Source organism: Armigeres subalbatus, chromosome 3 (genome assembly GCF_024139115.2).
Source record: "Armigeres subalbatus isolate Guangzhou_Male chromosome 3, GZ_Asu_2, whole genome shotgun sequence".
NCBI lineage: Eukaryota > Metazoa > Arthropoda > Insecta > Diptera > Culicidae > Armigeres > Armigeres subalbatus.
The window spans coordinates 10,028,552-10,049,598 of record NC_085141.1 but is presented as its reverse complement, the minus strand read 5'-3'; the positions used below and the strand labels follow the sequence as shown (position 1 = coordinate 10,049,598).

Genomic DNA, 21,047 nt, shown 5'->3' with positions numbered 1-21,047 from the left:
TCGATCCTTTTATCGAACAAGTGGCCGCGCGAAGAACAACATGGTATCGTCGCTTTCGCGGCGTCGGTCAACCGGGCGGGTTCCGAGCCCGAGGACGGAAAGGGGTCCTCGTCAAGGCTGAGGCAGGCGTAGGCCTCGCGTCGGCAAGTCCCTCTGTGTGCTGGCGAATAGGTCCTATCGCAGAGAGGTCAATTTGGGGTGCACGCGGCATCATCATTCTTGATACCAGTCGTGCAGAGGGAAGCAGGCGCGAAGTCGACCCTTCCCACCTTCCGAGGACATAGGGCGTAGTAAGGCCACCTGGAAAGACGGCAATGCGCTGGCACGATACCATGGTATTCTTCTAAAAAAGCGAGTCACGATGTTCGATGCTGCAAGGACACGCAGCTAACCTCGAGGGTGCGTTATGCACGGGCCCCCCTTTGAAGCATTACTTTCTGGTTGTACCGAAGGGACGATGGGCTTAGCGGCAATGGAAACGGTTTAGCGGGTCGGGGATGCAGTCCTGCCTCCCTCGTTTGCTGTTGGAGGTGGCCCCTAACCCCGCATTTCCTGGACAACCCAGGATGTCTGTTGAGCAGATTCCCCCTCCATTGCTTAGGAAAAAAATACCATACAGTCCACAGCAGAATGGAGTATCAGAACGTATGAATCGAACTCTGTCGGAGAAATCACGAACAATGCTGCAAGATGCTGAATTATCAAAATCAATGTGGGGCGGTAGGTACAAACTGCTGCCTACGTTTTGAATCGAAGTCCGTCATATGATATCTTCTGTACAAGATAGAAAAACACCATTTGAGCTCTGGTATAGGAGAAAACCAAATGTCGATAAAATGCGAGTTTTTGGATCAACTGTGTACACATGGGTACCTAAGGAAAAGCGTGACAAACTGGATGCAAAAAAAATTGATGGAAGGATACACGACAAATGGATATCACATTTGGGACCCTAAGAAGAAAAGAATATTCACGTCACGAGATGTTGTTTTCGATGAGCAACGAAACTTAAAAGCTACAAGTCAGGCAATCAAATCAATATCGATACCAGATGGAAACGAGAAAGATGAAATGGAAAATTCATCTGTAGATACAACCGAAAATGTCACTCCGATGATCCCGTAGGAAATGATCCCGAAGGAAATGAAGAAGTTCAAGTCATTAACGAGATTGGTGAATCAACCAGTGCGCTCCCTTCACAACTAGAACGTGACAACTGCCCTGCAGAAGTGTCCACGAGACATAGCGGACGGGAGCGCAGGATACCCGGTAAGTTTCTTGATTTTATAACAAGTTTTGGATCAAGTACTGCCGATCAAAATTTCGCAGGTATGACAGATGCCATTGATGATTCTGTTGTAAGGTATGCCACTGAATGCCGAGGCCTATATAGATAACATACCACCAACGATAGATGGACTAAGGCAAAGAAGTGACTAGACTTACTGGAAAGAAGCCATTGAATTAAATTATTTGAAGAATAACGACATTTGGGAACTGGTATCAAAGCCAACTGGAAGGAATGTGATCAACTGCAAATGGATTTTTAAGTTGAAACGCGATGCAGCTGGAAATGTGGACCGGTATAAGGCACGCCTGGTAGCAAAAGGATTTTCACAAAAGAAACGATTCGACTACGATGAGACGTACGCTCCTGTGGCGAAAATTACTACAGTGCGTGTGCTACTTCCGGTAGCGAATCAGAAGCAGTATCACGCGCACCAAATGGATGTAGGTAAAGACTGCATTCCTAAATGGACTACTGAAGTAAGATAGCTACATGCGCCAACCTGAAGGTTTACAGAGCACAAACCCACAACAAATTTGCCGTTTAAAGAAGTCACTATATGGATTAAAGCAGGCATCAAGAAGATGGAATGAGCAGTTTAATTCGTATATACTAAAACTCGGTTTTCAACGATCAAATTTAGATAGTTGTTTGTATTGGAAGAAACAAAGAAGTAACGTGATATACATACTATTGTACGTTGATGACATCATAATTGTTTCAAACTCATTGGATTCCATAATGAAGATCAAAACAATGTTGACCAAGCGTTTTAAAATGCGGACATAGGCGAATTGAAGTACTATTTGGGTTTGAAAGTAGAACGCGATATCAAGAAGGGCAAACTAAAAATTAGTCAACCAAACTACATAATGGACATGTTAGGACGATTTGGTATGATCGAGTGCAATCCAGTTAGTATTCCAATGGGCCCGAATTTGAAACTAGAAGTCAACAAAAATGAAAGTATAACAAAACAACCATATCGAGAACTAATTGGATGTCTAACCTATCTGAAGCATGTGGATATTCGGTATAACTTTATGAGAGACTAGATTCAAGATGGCGTTTTCAAAATATTGTACGTACCAACCAAAGAACAAACTGCTGACATATTCACGAAACCATTAACAAAAGGACCATTTGAAACCCTTAGAGCTAAAATGGGAATGTTCGGTTGAGCGGGGATGTTGAACATAGCAACCGACCATGCATTATAACTTATCACGTCCGTAGCAAGCTATGCATAATTACGTCAAACCTTTTCATACTCTAATACACTCCCGTTCAATAAAGACGTTTATTGTAAAAGCTCCGCCTAACTTATTAAAATGCTCACTCATTTTTTGCGCTCTTATGCTCATGGCGCTCAAAAGTTATGGACAAAATACTATTTTTATAACACACGAGAACACACACGCCACTAGGCGGATCCGTTTACTCCGTTTACCGATTACTCGAGTAATCTAGGTTTTTTAGAATAATTTTGACGTAGTGTAACTATACCAGTTTTGGCCATGTTCCCAATTTGGCCAGTTTCTCGCATAACTACAAAAGTAAAGCAATTTTCGAGGGTTTTATTCGTTTTATTAGCTCTAACAAGAGATATATCCCTAATCTTTCTTCGCTGTTGAAATTGATCGACATTTTTTTTTGGGAAATATGCATTTTTCAGGGTTGTCCAAATTAGGCACTAAGGTGGCCAAAACCCGTACACTTCCCCTATTTTATTAAATTCAAGACAAAATTTTCAAAACGACTTATCTGCTTTTGTAAACAAAGATTCGAACGTTGATTTGACGAATCTAATAGCACTCCCACGCAAACCAACACTATCAATAGGTAAGTGAAGGTTTTGGCTACCTGTTGACGGCGTTGGATTGCGTCGAAGTGCTATCAGATGCGTCAAATCGACGATTGAATCTTTGTTTACAAAAGCAGATAAGTCGTTTTGAAAATTTTGTCTTGAATTATAGTGAAAATGTTCAACTTGGTGGGTCACATGCCCCATCATGTCTCAGCTTAAAGGCTCCAGAGCTAAGCGATTTCATCGCTACGACGGCGACAAGTAGTCGCCACGATTCTATCGTCGCGTCGCGTGTGTTTGGGGAAACCTCAACACTGCCTTAATAACAAATATCACCTATCAATAAACCTTCAAATCTGCTTATAGAAACGTAATCGGCACCGTTATGATCTTTCTAACCATTGAGTCTCTGCAATTTACACAAAAAGAATGATAGTCCGATCCCAGTTTAGATGTTCTGCAATTTCTAGTCTCATTTTTTCATGTTTTCAACTGTTACCGTGTAACAAGAACACGAAACCACCCAACAACTATAAAACACAAATAACTATTTATTTTGAAATGATAATCATTAATTTGAAAATATCCACTATTAATTCTCTTTTCTTTATCCTTTCCAGTCTTCAGCATCTCTCTGATCTTCAAACGGCAGTTCCTCAACCCCCAGCGGCGGAAGCTGTTTCGATCGGACGAAGCCTTCGCCAACGAAATTACCGTTTATGATCAGCTGATTCCAGTTATGAAACGCTTTTCGCAGGATCGATTGCCGTTCCCGGTATGTCACTACGCCGGCAAGGACTCCGAAGGGGACCTAATTGTCATGGAGGATCTCACGTACTGTGGCTTCCACATGGTCGACCGGAGACAGAACCTTAGCTACCGCCAGTGTCGAACCGTTGTGGAGGTACGTATTCTTAACCTGAGTCTGAGATTGAAACATGTATTAGTAAAGTTACAATCAAGTGGTGGAGTTAAATCGGATGATACTAACTCGTTTTCGGACAAGCGACGAACTCCAACTTCTAATGAAATTCTCTAAATAATTTTCTAATCATGAAATATTGTTAATGATTTCTATAGGTAGGTATTAAGGATTTTAAAACAAGGGTTTTTATGTCAGTCTTACAAGTCAGTTGTTTTTTTGAGCATTTTGGATGTTCTTGAAATTTTTTTCGTCATAATAAAACTGTTTTGAATTTAGCGACCAATCAATTTTAGAATTTAGTTCACTACCCAAGCAACCAAAAGTTCGGATTAGATGGGATGTTTTGGCTTAAAAGCAGCTTGCATTTTAAGTAATTTTTTGTATGGCTGGAGCACAAAAGTGAACTTCGAAGTTCTGTTAAGGTGCTTGGAACTCGATGTGAACCAAGAGTGGTTGCTTGGGTATGGAACATAATAAACTGAATGACAATTAAAACAAACATCTTATCGCTTTCTTACAGGAGCTGGCCAACTTCCATGCCGTTTCACTAGCGATGAAGCTCGTGAAACCAGCCCAATTTGAAAACATGAAGCAAAAGGTTACCGAAATTGTGTACACTGACGCCGCAGCCGAGTTCTACACTCGCTCCCTGGAAACTTCCCTTCGTGGTACTCTGGACAGCCTACACTACAGCAATAAAGATGGTAGTCTTGATGCCGCTATTAAAGCAATAGAACACCTCAGTGGTCGAATGTATCAAATCATGTCTGCAGTTGTGCGCGGCAGTCACGAACCTTATAAAGTTCTGTGTCACGGTGATGCCTGGGTAAACAATTTCATGTTCAACGAAAGCCACGATGAAGTCAAGCTGATTGATCTGCAAACCACGCGATATACTTCTCCGGTCATTGATATTCTGCACCTTCTCTACACTAGCACAAGTGTAGAGATAAGAAACACCCACACCGTGGAACTACTTCATAATTATCAGCATGCGCTGATCAAAGCCTTACGCTTGTACGTACCTGAGAAAGATAAATCCGGCCTCCCGGAACTTGAGGCCACCTTCAGCTACGAAAGCATTCGCGCTGAGTACGACGAACGAATCATGTACGGCTTGGGCATTGCCATGTGGCTTCTACCGGCGGTCACCTTCCATCCTGATCAAATACCAGACCTGGACACGGTTACCATGAAGGACTTCGAAACTGATAGCCACCAGAAAACGATCGCTCAAATGCTGTCGCCCGATTTCCATACTCGCATGAAGGACACCGTCTTGGAGTTTTATCGCAAGGGATTTTTGGATAATATTTAAGTTATCGATTTAATTGTGCTGCAAGATTTTCACCATTTTAGTATTAATAGTCGAAATAGTACACCAGAATGCCATTCCATTATTTCGGTTTTTTAAACAGGGTCATATGCCTTTAGCCACAAGAAACATACGTAATAGCTCTACTTTACAGGCTTGTGTAATATGTAGCTCCAATTTAATTTTGAAATAATCCGCCATGTTAATCAGTACTTGTTTGTCGCTAGCGTTACTTCAGTATGAGCAAAAATAAATTACAGCCTCTCACCGCCATCGTATTATCAAAATGATTAACTATCATAATGTTGGTGTTGGTAAAATTTTCATATTTACACATGCTCGAACGAAAATATATGACAGACAGAAGAAACCCTCGAAAAAAAAATCCCATCTTGTAACATTGATGATTCATCACACCCAAATACGTAAAGGTTACGAATAATATTCGGGCTGTTTCGTCTGCATGTAGACATGCAAACTGTTCTTTGCGCTGTAGTTTCTTATGAAGAGACATATTTATTCGCCAATGTAGCGCCACACAAACTAGCTAGTCAAAGAAGATATTGTAACCACTCTAGTATAAATATATTCAAAGTAAAATCACAAACAAGGAAATAGCTTTCAAATTTTAAACGAGTTACCATAGGCTAAAATTTTATTTATATATTCTTCAATATATACTTCAATATATAGTTTATAAGTTTACAGAGAAAGATGTTCAAGCATATTAATGTTAGAAAAATACACATATTCCGCAATAAAACTTTCGCCATCGATAGCGTCCTTATCAAATCACCATTTGTTCCATTCGAACACATCTTGGCTATGTTATTACTTGATTATTATGGCAGTACAATTCGTATTGCATAATTTACAATAAATCGCAAGTCAATACAAGATTAGCTCTTTAAAACACAAAATAGGAACCAGGAACGAACAGGACGCTTTATGCCTGCCTGAATGATCGTAAATAATATTGTCGACAGCGTAATCTGCTTGCGGAAGCTTTGTCGGTTGTAACTGGTGAAACATAGATAACAAAGCTATGTATAAATATTGCAATGCTATGTTATTGTTTAAAACTAAGCGTATCGTAGACGGTACAAAAAAACTATATGAAATAGATTACCCTAAGCTTTTGACGTTACTATCAGGAATAGTATGTAGCTGGGAAAAAAGCGTAAAATAATTGGGCTTTCATTTAGTGATGATAATTTCACATTCTTTCGTGTCCGTCTCCAGATTTTACTTTTCAGTCTTCATCGTCGTCTATTCAAGACGCTTTGGCTTGCCTTTTATTTATTTCTTTAAATCTTCAACGCAAAGTTACACGTAGGGGAACTGTTCCGTATTCCATCTCACTGAACATGTATTCATCTCACCGCAAAACAAAGAAATTCGTTTTCATCGCTTCTTTTTGCTATTATGCATGTGGACTGCTCACCGCTGAAAAAAAAATTACAAATGAGAAACAAAAATCGAATACCTTTCCATTGCTTTGTAGGCTGACCATACGTACCGTATTCAACGAGACAGTCCCGTTTTTTAGATCTTTTTGTGCTGTCCCGTCGTAATCTAAAAAATCCTCAATTTGTTCCGTTTTTCATTGATTCTTAAGCGAGATTCATTTCAAAAAATACATGTATGTTTGTGTATTTCAATGTTCACAGCAAAATGGGTGACGGTATTAGCTGAATTCTGCATGAGTAGGTTTAGCTCCCAACATCCTCCCGGCGTTGAAATCCTTTCAATCTGGCTCGCTATCTAGAGGCAGTAGGCAAACCTCGGTTATGGCACGCTTGTACTCGCCCTTAGATGTTTCCACAGTGACGACACGGCAAATTCTGTCCTTTCCAGTGTCTAACTTTATAACCCGACCGAGGGGCCATTGGAAAGGCGGAGAACCTTGGTCAGCCATCAGAACTAGAGCACCTTCTGCTATAGGTTTGCTCACGTCCGCTTTGCTCTGCTCTGAAGTTCTGGTAAGTATTCTGCTGTCCACCTTCTCCAGAAATGTTGAAAAATAGTTTGTACTACCGAGAAAAAGTGCTCTGCTTAACATTCAGGTAGGATGGTTCTGTCACTGCCTTCATCTCAAGGACAATTAGGAAATGGGCTGGTGTTATCGATCGCTGTAAGGTCACATGGGTAATCGGATCACGGTACCAGCGGCCGAGAATTTACAACGGCTTCTATCTGGGTCAATGTAGTGTAGAATTCCTCGTAAGACAGCTTGTAACCACCGACAAATCCGCGTTAGAAGATGCTTTACCTGCTTCACGCCCGCATCCCAAATGCCCCAAAATGAGGGCTCCGAGGAGGTATGAAAGACCATTCGATACCTTGGCCTGTGCAATATTCAGAAACCTTTCTTGCTTGTTGCTGATCCTTGAAGAGCCGCGTTAGCTCAAATTTCGTCGCATTGTCGGAAAACATCTTACACGGTAGACCACATCGGCTGGTGAATCGCCGTAATGCAGCCAGAAATGCACTCAAGTCAGACAAGTCAAACACTAACTCTAAATGGATAGCTCTGGTCAGCATGCTGACAAATAGGCAAACATTTAATCAAGAAGGGTCCAGCAAAGTCTACACCAGTGTAGGCAAATGTCGGTGCTGGCAGGATACGGTAAGTTGGGATGTCTTCAGTGGATTCACCCTGAAACAAGTGATACAGTTAGCGATGACCTTCCGTATAGTTGACTTTACTCTAAGTGGCCAAAATAGCTGGCGAACCAACACAAGCAAACTTCTCACAATTGTTTTGGGATTTTCTTTTTGGTAATGGAAACTAGTGTGCAAGGAATTACAGCAATTAAACAAGAACACTTTATTAAAGTAAACTAAATTTGAAACACGCGTCCTAACACGCGAGCAACGCTTTCAATAATAAAAAACAGGAAACTTTTACAAGCGCACAAACCGCGCATATTTGCTGAAAACTTAATAGGCGGTGCTGCCAGATGCAAAAACGCCAACATGACAGCACAGCTCTGTTGGTAAGAGCATCTCGATCGTTGCTCCTTCCAATACTCCTCCTCAACGATCCTCGACGGTCAATCCTAACATACCGGCGAACTTCCGCAGTTTTATATGTCCAAGCGCCTTGGTGAGTATGTCTGCAACCATGTCTTCGGTGGGGCAATACAGCAACTCCAACAATTTCACATCACATAACTCTTAAACATAACACTGACGTGTCTCTATGTGTCTCGATCGCTTCGTTGCCCGCTCTGAACTTACAAATTTGATGCAACTCTGGTTATCTTCCCACAGCGTGACTGGCTTGAACGACGGCTCTCCGAAATCTTCGAATAGGTTCAATAACCAAACCGCTTCTTGGCTTGCCTCACTTAGTGCTACATATTCCGACTCCATCGATGACAAAGTTACGAAATCCTGTAGACGGCTTGTCCACGAAATTGCTCCTCCGGCATACATGTATACAACTCCGGTGGTAGACTTCCGAGTTTTCAAATCACCCGCCCAGTCCGCATCTGAGTATCCAGTCAGCTTACCTTCAGGATCTCCGTATTTTAACTTCCACTTTTTCGTTCCTTTCAGGTAGCGAATCACACGTTTAGCAGCTACCCAATCAGCCTCTGTCGGTGAACATACACTTCTTCCCAAAATAGACACACTTGCAGCGATGTCTGGTCTAGCACATACAGCGATGTACAACAATGTTGTTTCTAGTAGAGGACTGTTCTCTCGAGTTTTGATAAAACCATTCTCCATTGGGGTCTTTGCATTCTTGGCGTCACATAATTCAAACTGCTCCGTAACTCGTCCAATATAGCTTTCCAGACAAATTCCATATTTGCCATCTTCTTTCGAGATTTCCATTCCAAGGAAATAGTTCGCGTCTCCTAGATTGGTCATCTCAAAATCTTTATTCAGGGCCACGTAGACCTTTTCGATCTCCTCCTCGCTCTCGCATCCAATCATTATGTCATCGACATATACCAGAAAATATAAACGTTTCCCATTCACAATCTTGGTATAGAGGCATGGATCAGCTCGACTCTGCTTGAACTTCAGCTCTTGGAGAACGGCATGCAGCTTATGGTTCCAGCAACGAGCCGACTGTTTCAACCCGTAAATGCTTCTTTTCAGCCTACATATGTACCTGCTTCTCCTTTCCTTTGACCTCGAATCCAGTCGGTTGTCGCATGTAAAGCTCCTCCTCTAGCCTTCCGTACAGGTATGCAGTCTTCACATCAAAGTGCTTCAATATCAAATTCCGTTTGGTCGCAATAGCCAGAAGTGTTCGTAATGTCGTCTGCTTTATTACTGGAGCGAACTCCTCGTCATAGTCCTGCCCATACTTTTGACAGAAACCTTGGGCAACTAGACGAGCCTTGTACTTTACAGTGTCGCCAGCAGCATTCCTTTTCACCTTGTAAATCCATTTGCACCCAACTGGTTTACGCCCAGCTGGGAGTTCTACTAACTCCCATGTTCCGTTGTCCACGTGAGAACGTAGCTCCTCCTTCATGGCTTTCCGCCATTCAGCACTCTTGCCACAGCTTAAAGCTTCACGAAGCGTTCGGGGCTCCATCTCCTCCTCTAGTGGAAGAGTGTCTGCCACAAAAATCTCCTCTATCACCCGCCGAGGTGCCAATCCTTTCGTCGATCTTGATGATCGCCTTGCGATTTCATCCATCGGAAAACCATGGAAAGATGAACTTGCTTCGGATGCACTAGCATAGTCAGAAATATCCAAACGATTTTCTTCCTCATCACTGACTTCAACTTCTTCATAGCTATCTTCAATTTCCTCGGGAACTGCTTCAATCTCTTCGATATTTTTCCCATCAAGCGGTAGAATAACATCTTCACGTTTCTTTTCAGGAAAAATTGACACTTCCTTTTCTGGAACTCCGCGCTCATGGATCACTTCTTCACGTACTTCCACAAATTTCGCATCACGGCTTATCAAAATCATGTCGTTCTCAGGATTCAAGAAACGGTATGCTTTCCGTCCCTCTGCATATCCAACGAAGATTAACTTCACCGCTTTCGGATCCAATTTTCTGCGTTTTTCTTTCGGGACATGAACGTACGCATCCGAGCCAAAAACACGCAGATGCATATACGATGGTTTCTTGCTATGCCACAACTCATAAGGTGTCTTCTCCAGAACTGATGACGGAAGACGATTTTGGAGGTAATTTGCCGTACATAGAGCCTCACCCCAGTACCTCTTGTTCAATCCTGACTTCTTCCGTTCCGCTTTGCCGTTTTGCTGTGGTGAATACGGCGCAGTTTGTTGCAAAATAATACCATTGTCAGCCAGAAAACGCTTGAACGCCGTGCTGGAATATTCTCCTCCTCCATCCGAGCGAATGATCCGAGGATACCGTCCAAATTGGTTCTTCACCATACTGCAATATTCGCGCACTTTTGCATCAACCTCTGCCTTTGCTTTCAACAGGTATACCACTGTGTAACCGCTGAAATCGTCGACCATAGTCACGTAGAAACGATTACCGCTGGGTGTGGCAACCTCCATTGGACCTCCAACGTCCGAGTGCACCAGATCTCCCACCGCAGACGATTTGCTCTGAGACTGCTTCGGAAACGAAATCCGGCTCATTTTACCTTGCATGCAAACTCCGCAAACGCATTCAACAGTACACTTTTGTAATTTCAGACCGAAGCCCAACTCTTGACGCACGATCTTTGCAATTGCATTCGGATCCCGATGACCCAGCCTACGATGCCACAAATGTTCACACAGCTCTGGATGATTCTGAGTGGTTGCAAGAACTCGTTCCGGAAACTGTTTCAAACGATATAATCCTCCGCTTCTCTCGCCTACAAGTACTGCTTCCTTGTCGCGTAGGACTCGACAGCCAGTTTTCTCGAATACTACACTGTACCCAAGATCACAAATCTTTCCTACGGATAACAGATTTCCTGCGAGAGATGGCACATGGTAGACATCGTTGAGCGTCACGTTCATCTGTTTACCACTTCCAGTCAAGGATACTACCTTCCCGGTACCTGACCCACCGGACTTGATGCGAGTACCGTCAGCCAAACAGATCTCCACACTTTTGCTTCGGTTCACGTTGGTCAACATCTTTGCTTCACTCGTCATGTGAGACGTTGCACCGGAATCCAAATACCACATTCCGGCATTACATAAAGATGCAATCAAACACATTTCCATCATTCCACTTGACACTTCTGCTGCTATATTTGCTTTCCCAGATTCTTTCTTCTCTTTCTCAGATTTATCCTTTGCCAATTTTGAACAATCACGGCGGAAATGTCCGGGTTGGTGGCAGTAATGACAAATTACTTCCTTCTTCTTCTTTTCGAATGTTTTTTTATCACTTATGATATTCATAGCCTTTTCCTTGCTCTCTATATCGCCCCCACACTTGACGACGCCACTCTTCGCGCAGTTTGCTTTTTACAAACTCAACTGTTACTTCCGCCTCCGGGCGGTTTTCAATCACGTTAATGAGAGTACCATACGACATCGGAAGACTCGACAGGATCAAAGCCATGAACACTCTGTCTTTCAGTCTCTCTCCCATCACCTCTAACTGATTGTGCAATGTTGTCATATCATTCAGGTGTTCTAACAAATTGCCCTCTTCTGATAACCGCAACGAACACAAATTCCGCAGTACATGCAAAGTGGATGACAGGGATAACTCCTCGTGAATTTTCTTCAATGAGTCCCACATCTCTTTTGCAGTCGTTTTCCTGATTATGTGAACCAGTTGCGTGTCTTCAACAGCCAAACCAATCATGGCACGAGCTTTTCCATCCTTCAGGATCCAGTCGGCCGTCGGTTCACTAGGCATGGCATTCACGACAACAGAGGACAAATCTTCTTTTACCAGGAAAAGCTCCATTTTGAATTTCCACACCGCGAAATTATTGTCATTTAATTTTTCGAATGATACTTTCACATCCGCCATTTTGCTCAACACACGCATGCGACGAAACCGAACGAAAAAAAAATGTTCTCGAGCTTCACTATCTACACTGGGCTACTGCAAATTCCTCAATACCGCTGGGACCATAACCTTTTGGGATTTTCTTTTTGGTAATGGAAACTAGTATGCGAGGCAGTGTTGTAAAATGTCATTTGCATTCGTTTGTATAATTTTCCTAGAATTTTTTTCAGTAGTTAGCTATCAACTATCAATTATAACGAACTTATACCGCTTAAATGTGGCTACAACTTTGTCTAACAAGACATTGCTGTAAATATGTAATCTGGGGCGTGGGAGGCAAAATGTCATTCAAATGACATTATGTCAAATGACACGTGACATTTTGGAGAGATTTCACTCTCTAGCCTCAGATGTTATATTTAGAGCAATGTACCCTTGGACAAAAATATAGCACTACTCAAGCGTTATGCGTACACCTAAAATTTTGAAGTAAATTTGGCTTCTGAAGAAAGTTATGAACAAATTAGTCAAATGACATGCAGATGACATTTTACAAGCCTGATGCGAGGAATTACAGCAATTAAACAAGAACACTTTATTAAAGTAAACTAAATTTGAAACACGCGTCCTAACACGCGAGCAACGCGTTCAATAATAAAAAAACAGGAAACTTTTACAAGCGCACAAACCGCGCATATTTGCTGAAAACTTAATAGGCGGTGCTGCCAGATGCAAAAACGCCAACATGACAGCACAGCTCTGTTGGTAAGAGCATCTCGATCGTTGCTCCTTCCAATAAATTGCAACCACAAATGGATGTCCACCAGGCAAAAGCATTTGATGTCGACTGTCATAAGAAATGAGAGCGTTTGAGTCTGCCACCTACGCGCAACATGTCGTCTTATGGATCAATGAATGGTTTCAAACCACTAAGGCGGTGTTTTGATTGACCACCTTCAGCAATCACATGCAGCTTACGATGAAACGTCTCTTTTTGCACACATCGCACTGTTACTGCCAACGCACCTCTCAATTTCAAAACGATCAGCGGTCCGTGGATAATTGTTTGTTTTCTGCTCGCAATAAACTTCGCGAATCTAATCAAGTAGGCCATCCGCAGGCTAAACATCTGATCCGTCGTTGATCGGTCCTCACGAAAACCTGCCTGGTATTCGCCTACGAAGGACTACTCATGCGGTCTCAGTCTGCTAAACAGGATACGCGACAGGATTTTGTACGCCGAGCTCAGAAGGGTGATCCCTGTGTAATTGGCAATTGGCTGTGCCCTTTTTTAAAGATTGGGCATATGAGGCCATCCAACCAGCCGGCAGGCAGTTCTTCATCCTTCCATTTTTCTAGATAATGTGGTGGATTGATTGATGCAGCTGCTCACTTTCGTGTTTGAGAAGCTCGACCGGGATCTCGTCCTTCCCAGCAGCTTTACTGTTTTTCAGCTCGTTTAGAGCCTTCTTAACCTCGTCCAGCGTTGGTGGTTCCACCACAGCTTGACCGTCGCCGACTATGTCCATCCTGCTCCTTAATACACCTTCATTTTCACCCTTCAACAAATCTTCGAAGTGCTCCACCTGGCTGCCACCATAGTCTTGTCTGTCAGTAAATTCCCTTCTCCGTTATTGCAAATGGCGAGCACTGGCGCAGTCTTATGCCGCGCACCATTGACAGTTGCGTAAAACCTCCGCATATCGTTTCTATCCATGTTCTCCTGCGCTTCAGCTATCACACTCTCTTCGTGTTCCCCCTGTAATGTATTCTGAATTTCGATTTATTTTTATTTTAAGTGTAAAAGTTTCCTATCCCTACCACTCTTCAATATTAATATATGCTTTGCATGCCCTGATATAATATTGCATATATACCTTGTTCCCTACGAAGTTTGCTGTTGACATCGGTTAATAAAGTGGGTCTCTTGCAGTTTGACCGTGAACCAGAACAGAAGTGTTTTTAGAATTCTTATAAAGAAAGAAGTTATTTTTATTGGCGACAAGGATGGGATTACAACACCAATTAAAACAAGTTTATGGGCGTCACCTATAGTAGTTGTTCCGAAAAAGAACGATGAAATTAGGTTAGTTATTGATTGTAAGGTATCTTTAAACAAAGTATTGATACAAAATAGATACCCTTTGCCAACTGCGCAGGATTTATTCTCTTCTTTAGCTGGTTGTAAATGTTTCTGTTCGTTGGACTTGACGACTGCTTACACACAATTGGAACTTTCAAGGAATTCAAGAAAGTACGTTGTTATTAATACGATCAAAGAACTGTTTACTTATAATCGGTTGCCACAGGGAGCGTCATCTAGTGCAGCGATCTTTCAACAGATTATGGACAATATTTTGAGTGATATTGAATCGGTATATTGTTACCTTGATGATGTGTTAATCGCAGGAAAAACTCCAGAAGAATGCCTTAAAAAACTTGAGATGGTTTTGGAACGTTTGTCTCGAGCCAACATTAAAATTAATTTTAATAAATGTAAGTTTTTCGTCAACAAGTTGCCTTATTTAGAGCATATTATTTCGGAGCAGGGACTTCAACCCAATCCAGATAAAGTATCGACTATACAAGCAGCAAAAAAACGGAAAATGTTAATGAATTGAAGGCATATTTAGGGCTTCTAAATTATTATAATAAATTTCTTCCGAACCTTTCTATGACTCTGAATCCCTTATATGGATTACTAAAAAAAATGTGAAATTTTTGTGGAATTCCAATTGTGATAGAGCACTTGAGGAATCTAAAAAGAAATTATTAGCTGCTAATATATTAACTTTTTATGATCCTAGAAAACCTATTATAGTCAGTACTGATGCGTCTTCGTATGGTTTAGGTGGAGTAATTTCACATTTAGTCTATGGAATTGAAAAGCCCACTTGGTTTACTTCTTTCTCCTTAAACAATGCGCAAAAGGTCTATCCAATACTCCATTTGGAGGCATTGGCAGTTGTTTCCACGGTAAAAAAATTCCATAAATTTTTATATCGTCAAAAATTTATTATCTATACGGATCATAAACCACTTTTAGGGATTCTTGGTAAGCCTGGTCGCAATTCGAAAAAAAATTGAATCAAAATTGATCAATTTTTGTCACTAGGTTGCAAAGATATATCATGGATTTAGCTATATACGACAATGAGCTGGTGTAAAGGCCCGCGAAAAAGCAAGAAAATGCCGATTTTTGCTCTAGATTTCCGTTAAAGGACGAGGTAGTTAGCGATGCATGTGATTATGTGAAATCTTTGAACCTGTCTGACGATTTTCCTTTGGATCACTTACTAGTGGCTGAAGAGACCAAAAACGATGCATTTTTATTGCGGATTATTTCATACATTAGAAACGGTTGGCCGAAGCGAGTGCAACGTTGTTTTAGAATTGTTTATTCTCAAAATCAAGATTTGGAAGAAGTTCAGGGTTGTTTATTATTTCAAGATCGGGTAATTGTACCAGCTACATTGCAGAGTAGAATATTGAAGCTGAATATTGAATATTGAATATTGAAAAAAAGGTTCTGGGGAGAAGCCCTAGCAACCGCAAATTACATTCAAAACCGTTTACCAATATTATAAATTCAGTAGAAAATCGAATTATAGCCGCTATTGAAATTGGATTTTTCTCAGAATCCATACCTAATTTCGGAAGTAGTGCGCTGTATAGCACATCACCAAATGAAAACAGCGCACCACTTACGAAGTTAGGTTTAACGTACGAATTGTGAGAAAAATCCAACTTTGTTAGCGGCTATAATTCGGATTTGCACTGAATTGGTAATATCATCGTCAAACAAAATCCCCTATGAGGTCTACTACGGGAAGAAGCCATCATATAGACATATGCGAATATTTGGGTCAACGGCGTTCGTGCACATTCCAAAACAGAAGCGTAGGAAGCTTGACAAGAAAGCAGAAAAGTTAACATTAACATTAAATTTTGTTGGTTACGCAGATGGATCCAAGGCATATCGTTTTCTGAACCGAATGGATTGTACTATCACTATCAGTAGGTATGCAAAATTTGTATCAAGAATTTGAAATGGAAGAGCAGAATAACGATGACATAATAATAAGCCTGGATAATGGAACTTCTGTGCCTCAAGTGACAAATGATGAGCCTGAACCGGAACGCGAGCCGGAACTTGCAGGAGTTATACCACCGATCGAATCAGATGTGGACGGAGACGCACACCAAGAAGTTAATCACGAAGAAGAATCAAATGATCATGAAAGTATTCTTAGACGATCTTCGAGGCGAACAAAAGGAGTCCCCCCTAAGTGGTTCGAGCGAATTTGGTCGGCTACAGAATGTCAGGAGGAGCCATTGAGTTTTGCAAAAGCTTTATCAAGTAACCATAAAGAGGAATGGAAGATGGCAATGATGGAAGAAATTAATTCAATTGAAGAAAACAACACATGGAAGTTAGTTGATCTACCTGATAAAAGAAAAGCGATTGGCGTCAAATGGGTCTACAAAATAAAAAAAGATTCTAATGGAGAGATTTCAAGATTTAAGGCAAGACTGGTAGCAAAAGGATTTAGCCAACAATATGGCGTTGATTATGACGAAATATTTGCTCCGGTTGTACGTCAAACAACTTTTCGTACTTTATTGGCAATTGCTGCAAAAAGAGGGATGTCTGTACGCCAATACGACATCAAGACTGCGTTCTTGAACGGCATCCTTGAGGAGGAGATTTATATGCAGCAACCTCCTGGATTTGTGGTTAAAGGAAGCGAACATAAAGTCTATCGATTATACAAAAGCTTATATGGATTAAAACAGGCTGCTAAAGCATGGAACCAACAGCTCAACTCAGTACTAGAACAACAAGGTTTCAAGCGTTGTGAATCTGATCCATGTTTGTATACGAAGCTAAGAGGAGGAAAGCATTGTTATGTTCTAGTCTATGTGGATGACATTTTGGTTGCAAGCGAGGACAACAATCTAATCGTTGAAACGGAAAAAGCTTTACAAAACAGATTTGCGCTTACATCACTGGGAGAAATCCACTGGTATTTGGGAATGGAAGTCAAGCAAAATAAGGATGGAGATTTCTTCATATGCCAAGAACGCTACATCGAGCAGATTGCAAACTCATCCGGATTAATAGAAGCTAAACCATCAAAAATACCCTTAGACCCAGGATATTACAAGCATGAATCAAATGATTGTCTTCCAGATAACAAAGAATATCAAAAACTTATGGGCCAGTTACTGTATGTATCAGTTAATACCAGACCAGATATCTCTGCAGCTGTGTCCATTTTAAGCAGAAAAACTAGTTGTCCGAGTAAAGATGATTGGGTAGAACTTAAACGGGTTGCTCGTTACCTGATGACAACCAAACACTTATGGCTACGACTGAGCAATACGAAGAAGAATGAAGAATTACTGGGATATTGCGATGCTGATTGGGCTGAATGCCTAGATGATAGAAAGTCCAATAGCGGTTTCCTGATGAAATACAACGGAGGAACAATTACTTGGGCATGTCGCAAGCAAACGTGTGTGTCGCTTTCAACGGCTGAAGCAGAGTTCGTAGCGCTATCAGAATCTGTTCAAGAAACAATGTGGTTGAAACGGTTACTGCACGATCTTGGCGAACATCCAGCTAGCTATCCCTGTGATTTATGAAGATAATCAAAGTGCCCTGAAAATGCTTGAAAATGAAAAATTCAGTAACAGGACAAAACACATTGATACCCGGTATCATTACGCAAGGGATATGAAAATGAAAGGGTCTGTTCAAATATTACGTAACGCAATAGGGGGTCGGTTGATTTATTTTTGTTACGATTTGTTACGCAAAATATAGGGGGTGGGCGACCTTCGAGAAATTGTTACGCGTAACAATTGAGAAAAAATATTTAAATTTTTTTAAAAATAGTCATTGTCTTCAAAATAGCATAAAATGTACAACAAAAATTTATTGTATCGTGGTCCAAATTCTACCCAGAAACAAGATATTTTCAAAAAAATGTATTTGTTACGCGTTACGCATAGGGGTGGGGGTAGTTCTAAATTTTGTTACAGTTTGTTACAAGGGGGTGGGAGGTTCTTGAAAACAACGTTTTTCGCGTTACGTAATATTTGAACAGACCCAACAAGAAGTTAGCTTTATCTACTGCTGTACCGAAGAAATGATTGCAGATCTTCTCACGAAACCTCTTGGAGCGGTCCGTTTGGAAAAACTGAGAACTATGTCTGGAGTCGAGATCATGCGTTGAGGAGGAGTGTTGAAGTACAAAGCAACTCATTGATCATAGTAGGCAACCTGTTACACTGTTTATTGACATACGTATAATTTGTAGAAAATAAATCATCCCTGAATTACACTTCAAACAGTAAAGACGTGTTTGGTCATTAGTCTGCTCAATTACCAATAGTGCCGAAGCAAATGATTCGTATTCTTAACGGTTTTCTGCTTGTGTTGTCGAAGGTACTCTTGAAGAGTATCGAATTGTTGCAGCTTTCGATGGTAAAGGTTGTGTAGAAGAGGGGCGGATTGGTCGTGTAAAAGAAACGTTAATGCGGTGGACCAGCAGAACGCAACGATTCAAATTTGAATTAGGATGTATTTGAAAATGGGAATTGAGTACGGATATTGGATTGTAAAATTAGACTTGGCTGTAATTAAAAAAAATGAGATGTAAATAGTTGTTTATGAAAACCCCAAGTCAATGGTTTTTTTCCTCTTTTTTGGTGAGAGAAGAAGGGGAATGTGAGGGTGAGATATATTAGAAAATGGATAATCCACTTCCAGCGTGCATTGATGACAGATATGCAAATATCATTCGTATAACGGTTCGGTTGCTAACATTGACCAGTGAATAGCAGGCCATGACTTTGCCTCCTTCCTCGTCGGGCAACGAACGGAGTCACACGCTCAATACAACAGCAACCCAGGGATCACACCAACGGATAGCTCGTTCGGCGGAATTGGGCCACACACTATTGAGTGTTATCAGCTAAATTAGCCATTATTATCGAAATGAGCCAATAATATTTTGTATAGATATACATTCGAGTTAAAATAGTTAATGCTTTTGTATTGCTGTTCCAGAGAAAACTTTCCTTTTTCCGGTTCAATTTTCAGACTACCGCAGCTGTCACTTCATACCTTTTCTCTGCTATTTAGCATGGCATTCTACAATGACAACGCCAATTACCAGATTTTTGTTTCAGTGTATTGAAGATTTGCAGGCTGGCGGTAGAACTTTGACAGCTGCGGTTGAACTTTGCGGAATCCGTAAAATGGAAAATTTTGAAAAGATCCGCAATATAAGCAGTCTGAACTAACTTTGATAATGAATTTTCAACTACAAAGGGAAGGAATTGTAATGTATTCTGAATTTCGATTTATTTTTATTTTAAGTGTAAAAGTTTCCTATCCCTTCCACTCTACAATGTTAATATATGCTTTGCATGCCCTGATATAATATTGTATAGAGATGAGTGACGTTTAACGCTCGCACACTGATGTGAAATTCGGCATGTGTAAATACATGTTTGTTTTCCTTCTGTTCATAACCTCAAAATTGATCAAGTCATCACAATGGTTGCGAAAGAGTCAAAAAATATATGGAAATATACTCATTTTTACCCAAACTTTGCTGAGTAGCACCATCTAGGAGTGTTTGTTTTCCTTTTATCGCCACTCACACATTCAGACGTGAGAATCTCAATATATACCTTGCTCCCTACGAAGTTTGCTGTTGACATCGGTTAATAAAGTGGGTCTCTTGCAGTTTGACCGTGAACCAGAACAGAAGTGTTTTTAGAATTCTTATAAAGAAAGAAGTTATTTTACCCCCCTTGCTATGGATTCGTTTATTTTCTGCCCTTGCTACACTATACCGCTCTCGGTTGGAACGGGTACGAGCCATTAGCATTCGACTCCTAGCAACTAGCTGGAAAGTCGCGCCCGAATTTTTGCAACTACAAGATAGTGATCCGATTCGATGTTCGGACATCTGAAGGATCTTACATCTATAACATCCGAGAAATGTCGTCCGTCGACCAGCACGTGGTCTATCTGTGAGCAAGTGTCGCCGCACGGATGTTGCCGGGTGTGTTTGCGAATATTCTTACGTGCGAAGTAGTTACTGCTTATTGCTATCCCTCTAACAGCAGCAAAAGTTACAAGTCGTAGATCATTATCGTTGATTCGTTGGTAGCGGAATGAAGGCTTTCCGTACCAATGACATGGCGAAAGAAACTTTCTCTTCCAATCTGCGCATTTTCATCCCCGATGACAATCTTTACATCGTTAAGATGCCATAAAACAAACATAAAATCTATCTTTAAGGCCATTTTGAGCGAACTGTGCAGTGATTTTTATTTTTTTATTACCAGACTAAGGCCGGAGTGGCCTATGCTGCACATAAAGGTCTTCTCCATTCAGCTCGGTCCATGGCTACACTTCGCCAACCACGCAGTCTGCGGAGGGTCCGCAAATCGTCCTCCACCTGATCGATCCACCATGCCTGCTGTGCACCTCGCCTTCTTGTTCCCGTCGGATCGTTGTCGAGAACCATTCTCACCGGATTACTGTCCGGTATTCTGGCTACGTGCCCGGCCCACCGCAGTCTTCCGATTTTTGCGGTTTGAACGATGGATGATTCTCCCATCAGCTGATGCAACTCGTGGTTCATTCGCCTCCTCCACGTACCGTCCGCCATCTGCACCCAACCATAGATGATACGCAACACTTTCCTTTCGAAAACTCCCAGTGCGCGTTGGTCCTCCACGAGCATCGTCCGTGCAGTGATGTAGTA

General features: G+C 41.4%; 2 protein-coding genes across 5 annotated transcripts in view; one reads left to right on the top strand and one right to left on the bottom strand.

Moving 5' to 3' along the window:
• Positions 1–6,127, top strand: part of LOC134227326 (uncharacterized) — a 72,811-nt gene extending 66,684 nt beyond the window's left edge. For all 4 annotated transcript variants that reach the window (XM_062708718.1, XM_062708721.1, XM_062708720.1 and 1 more), the window contains 2 exons: positions 3,716–3,999; positions 4,541–6,127. In XM_062708718.1, coding sequence (XP_062564702.1) covers positions 3,716–3,999; positions 4,541–5,338 — 1,082 coding nt within the window. In that variant the 3' untranslated portion in view covers positions 5,339–6,127. The remainder of the gene's footprint in view (positions 1–3,715; positions 4,000–4,540) is intronic.
• A 2,388-nt stretch (positions 6,128–8,515) lies between these two features.
• LOC134221461 (uncharacterized) lies at positions 8,516–9,283 on the bottom strand. The gene has a single exon (XM_062700651.1). The coding sequence runs from the start codon at positions 9,281–9,283 to the stop codon at positions 8,516–8,518; it is 768 nt and encodes a 255-aa protein (XP_062556635.1).
• Between the last annotated feature and the right edge of the window lie 11,764 nt (positions 9,284–21,047).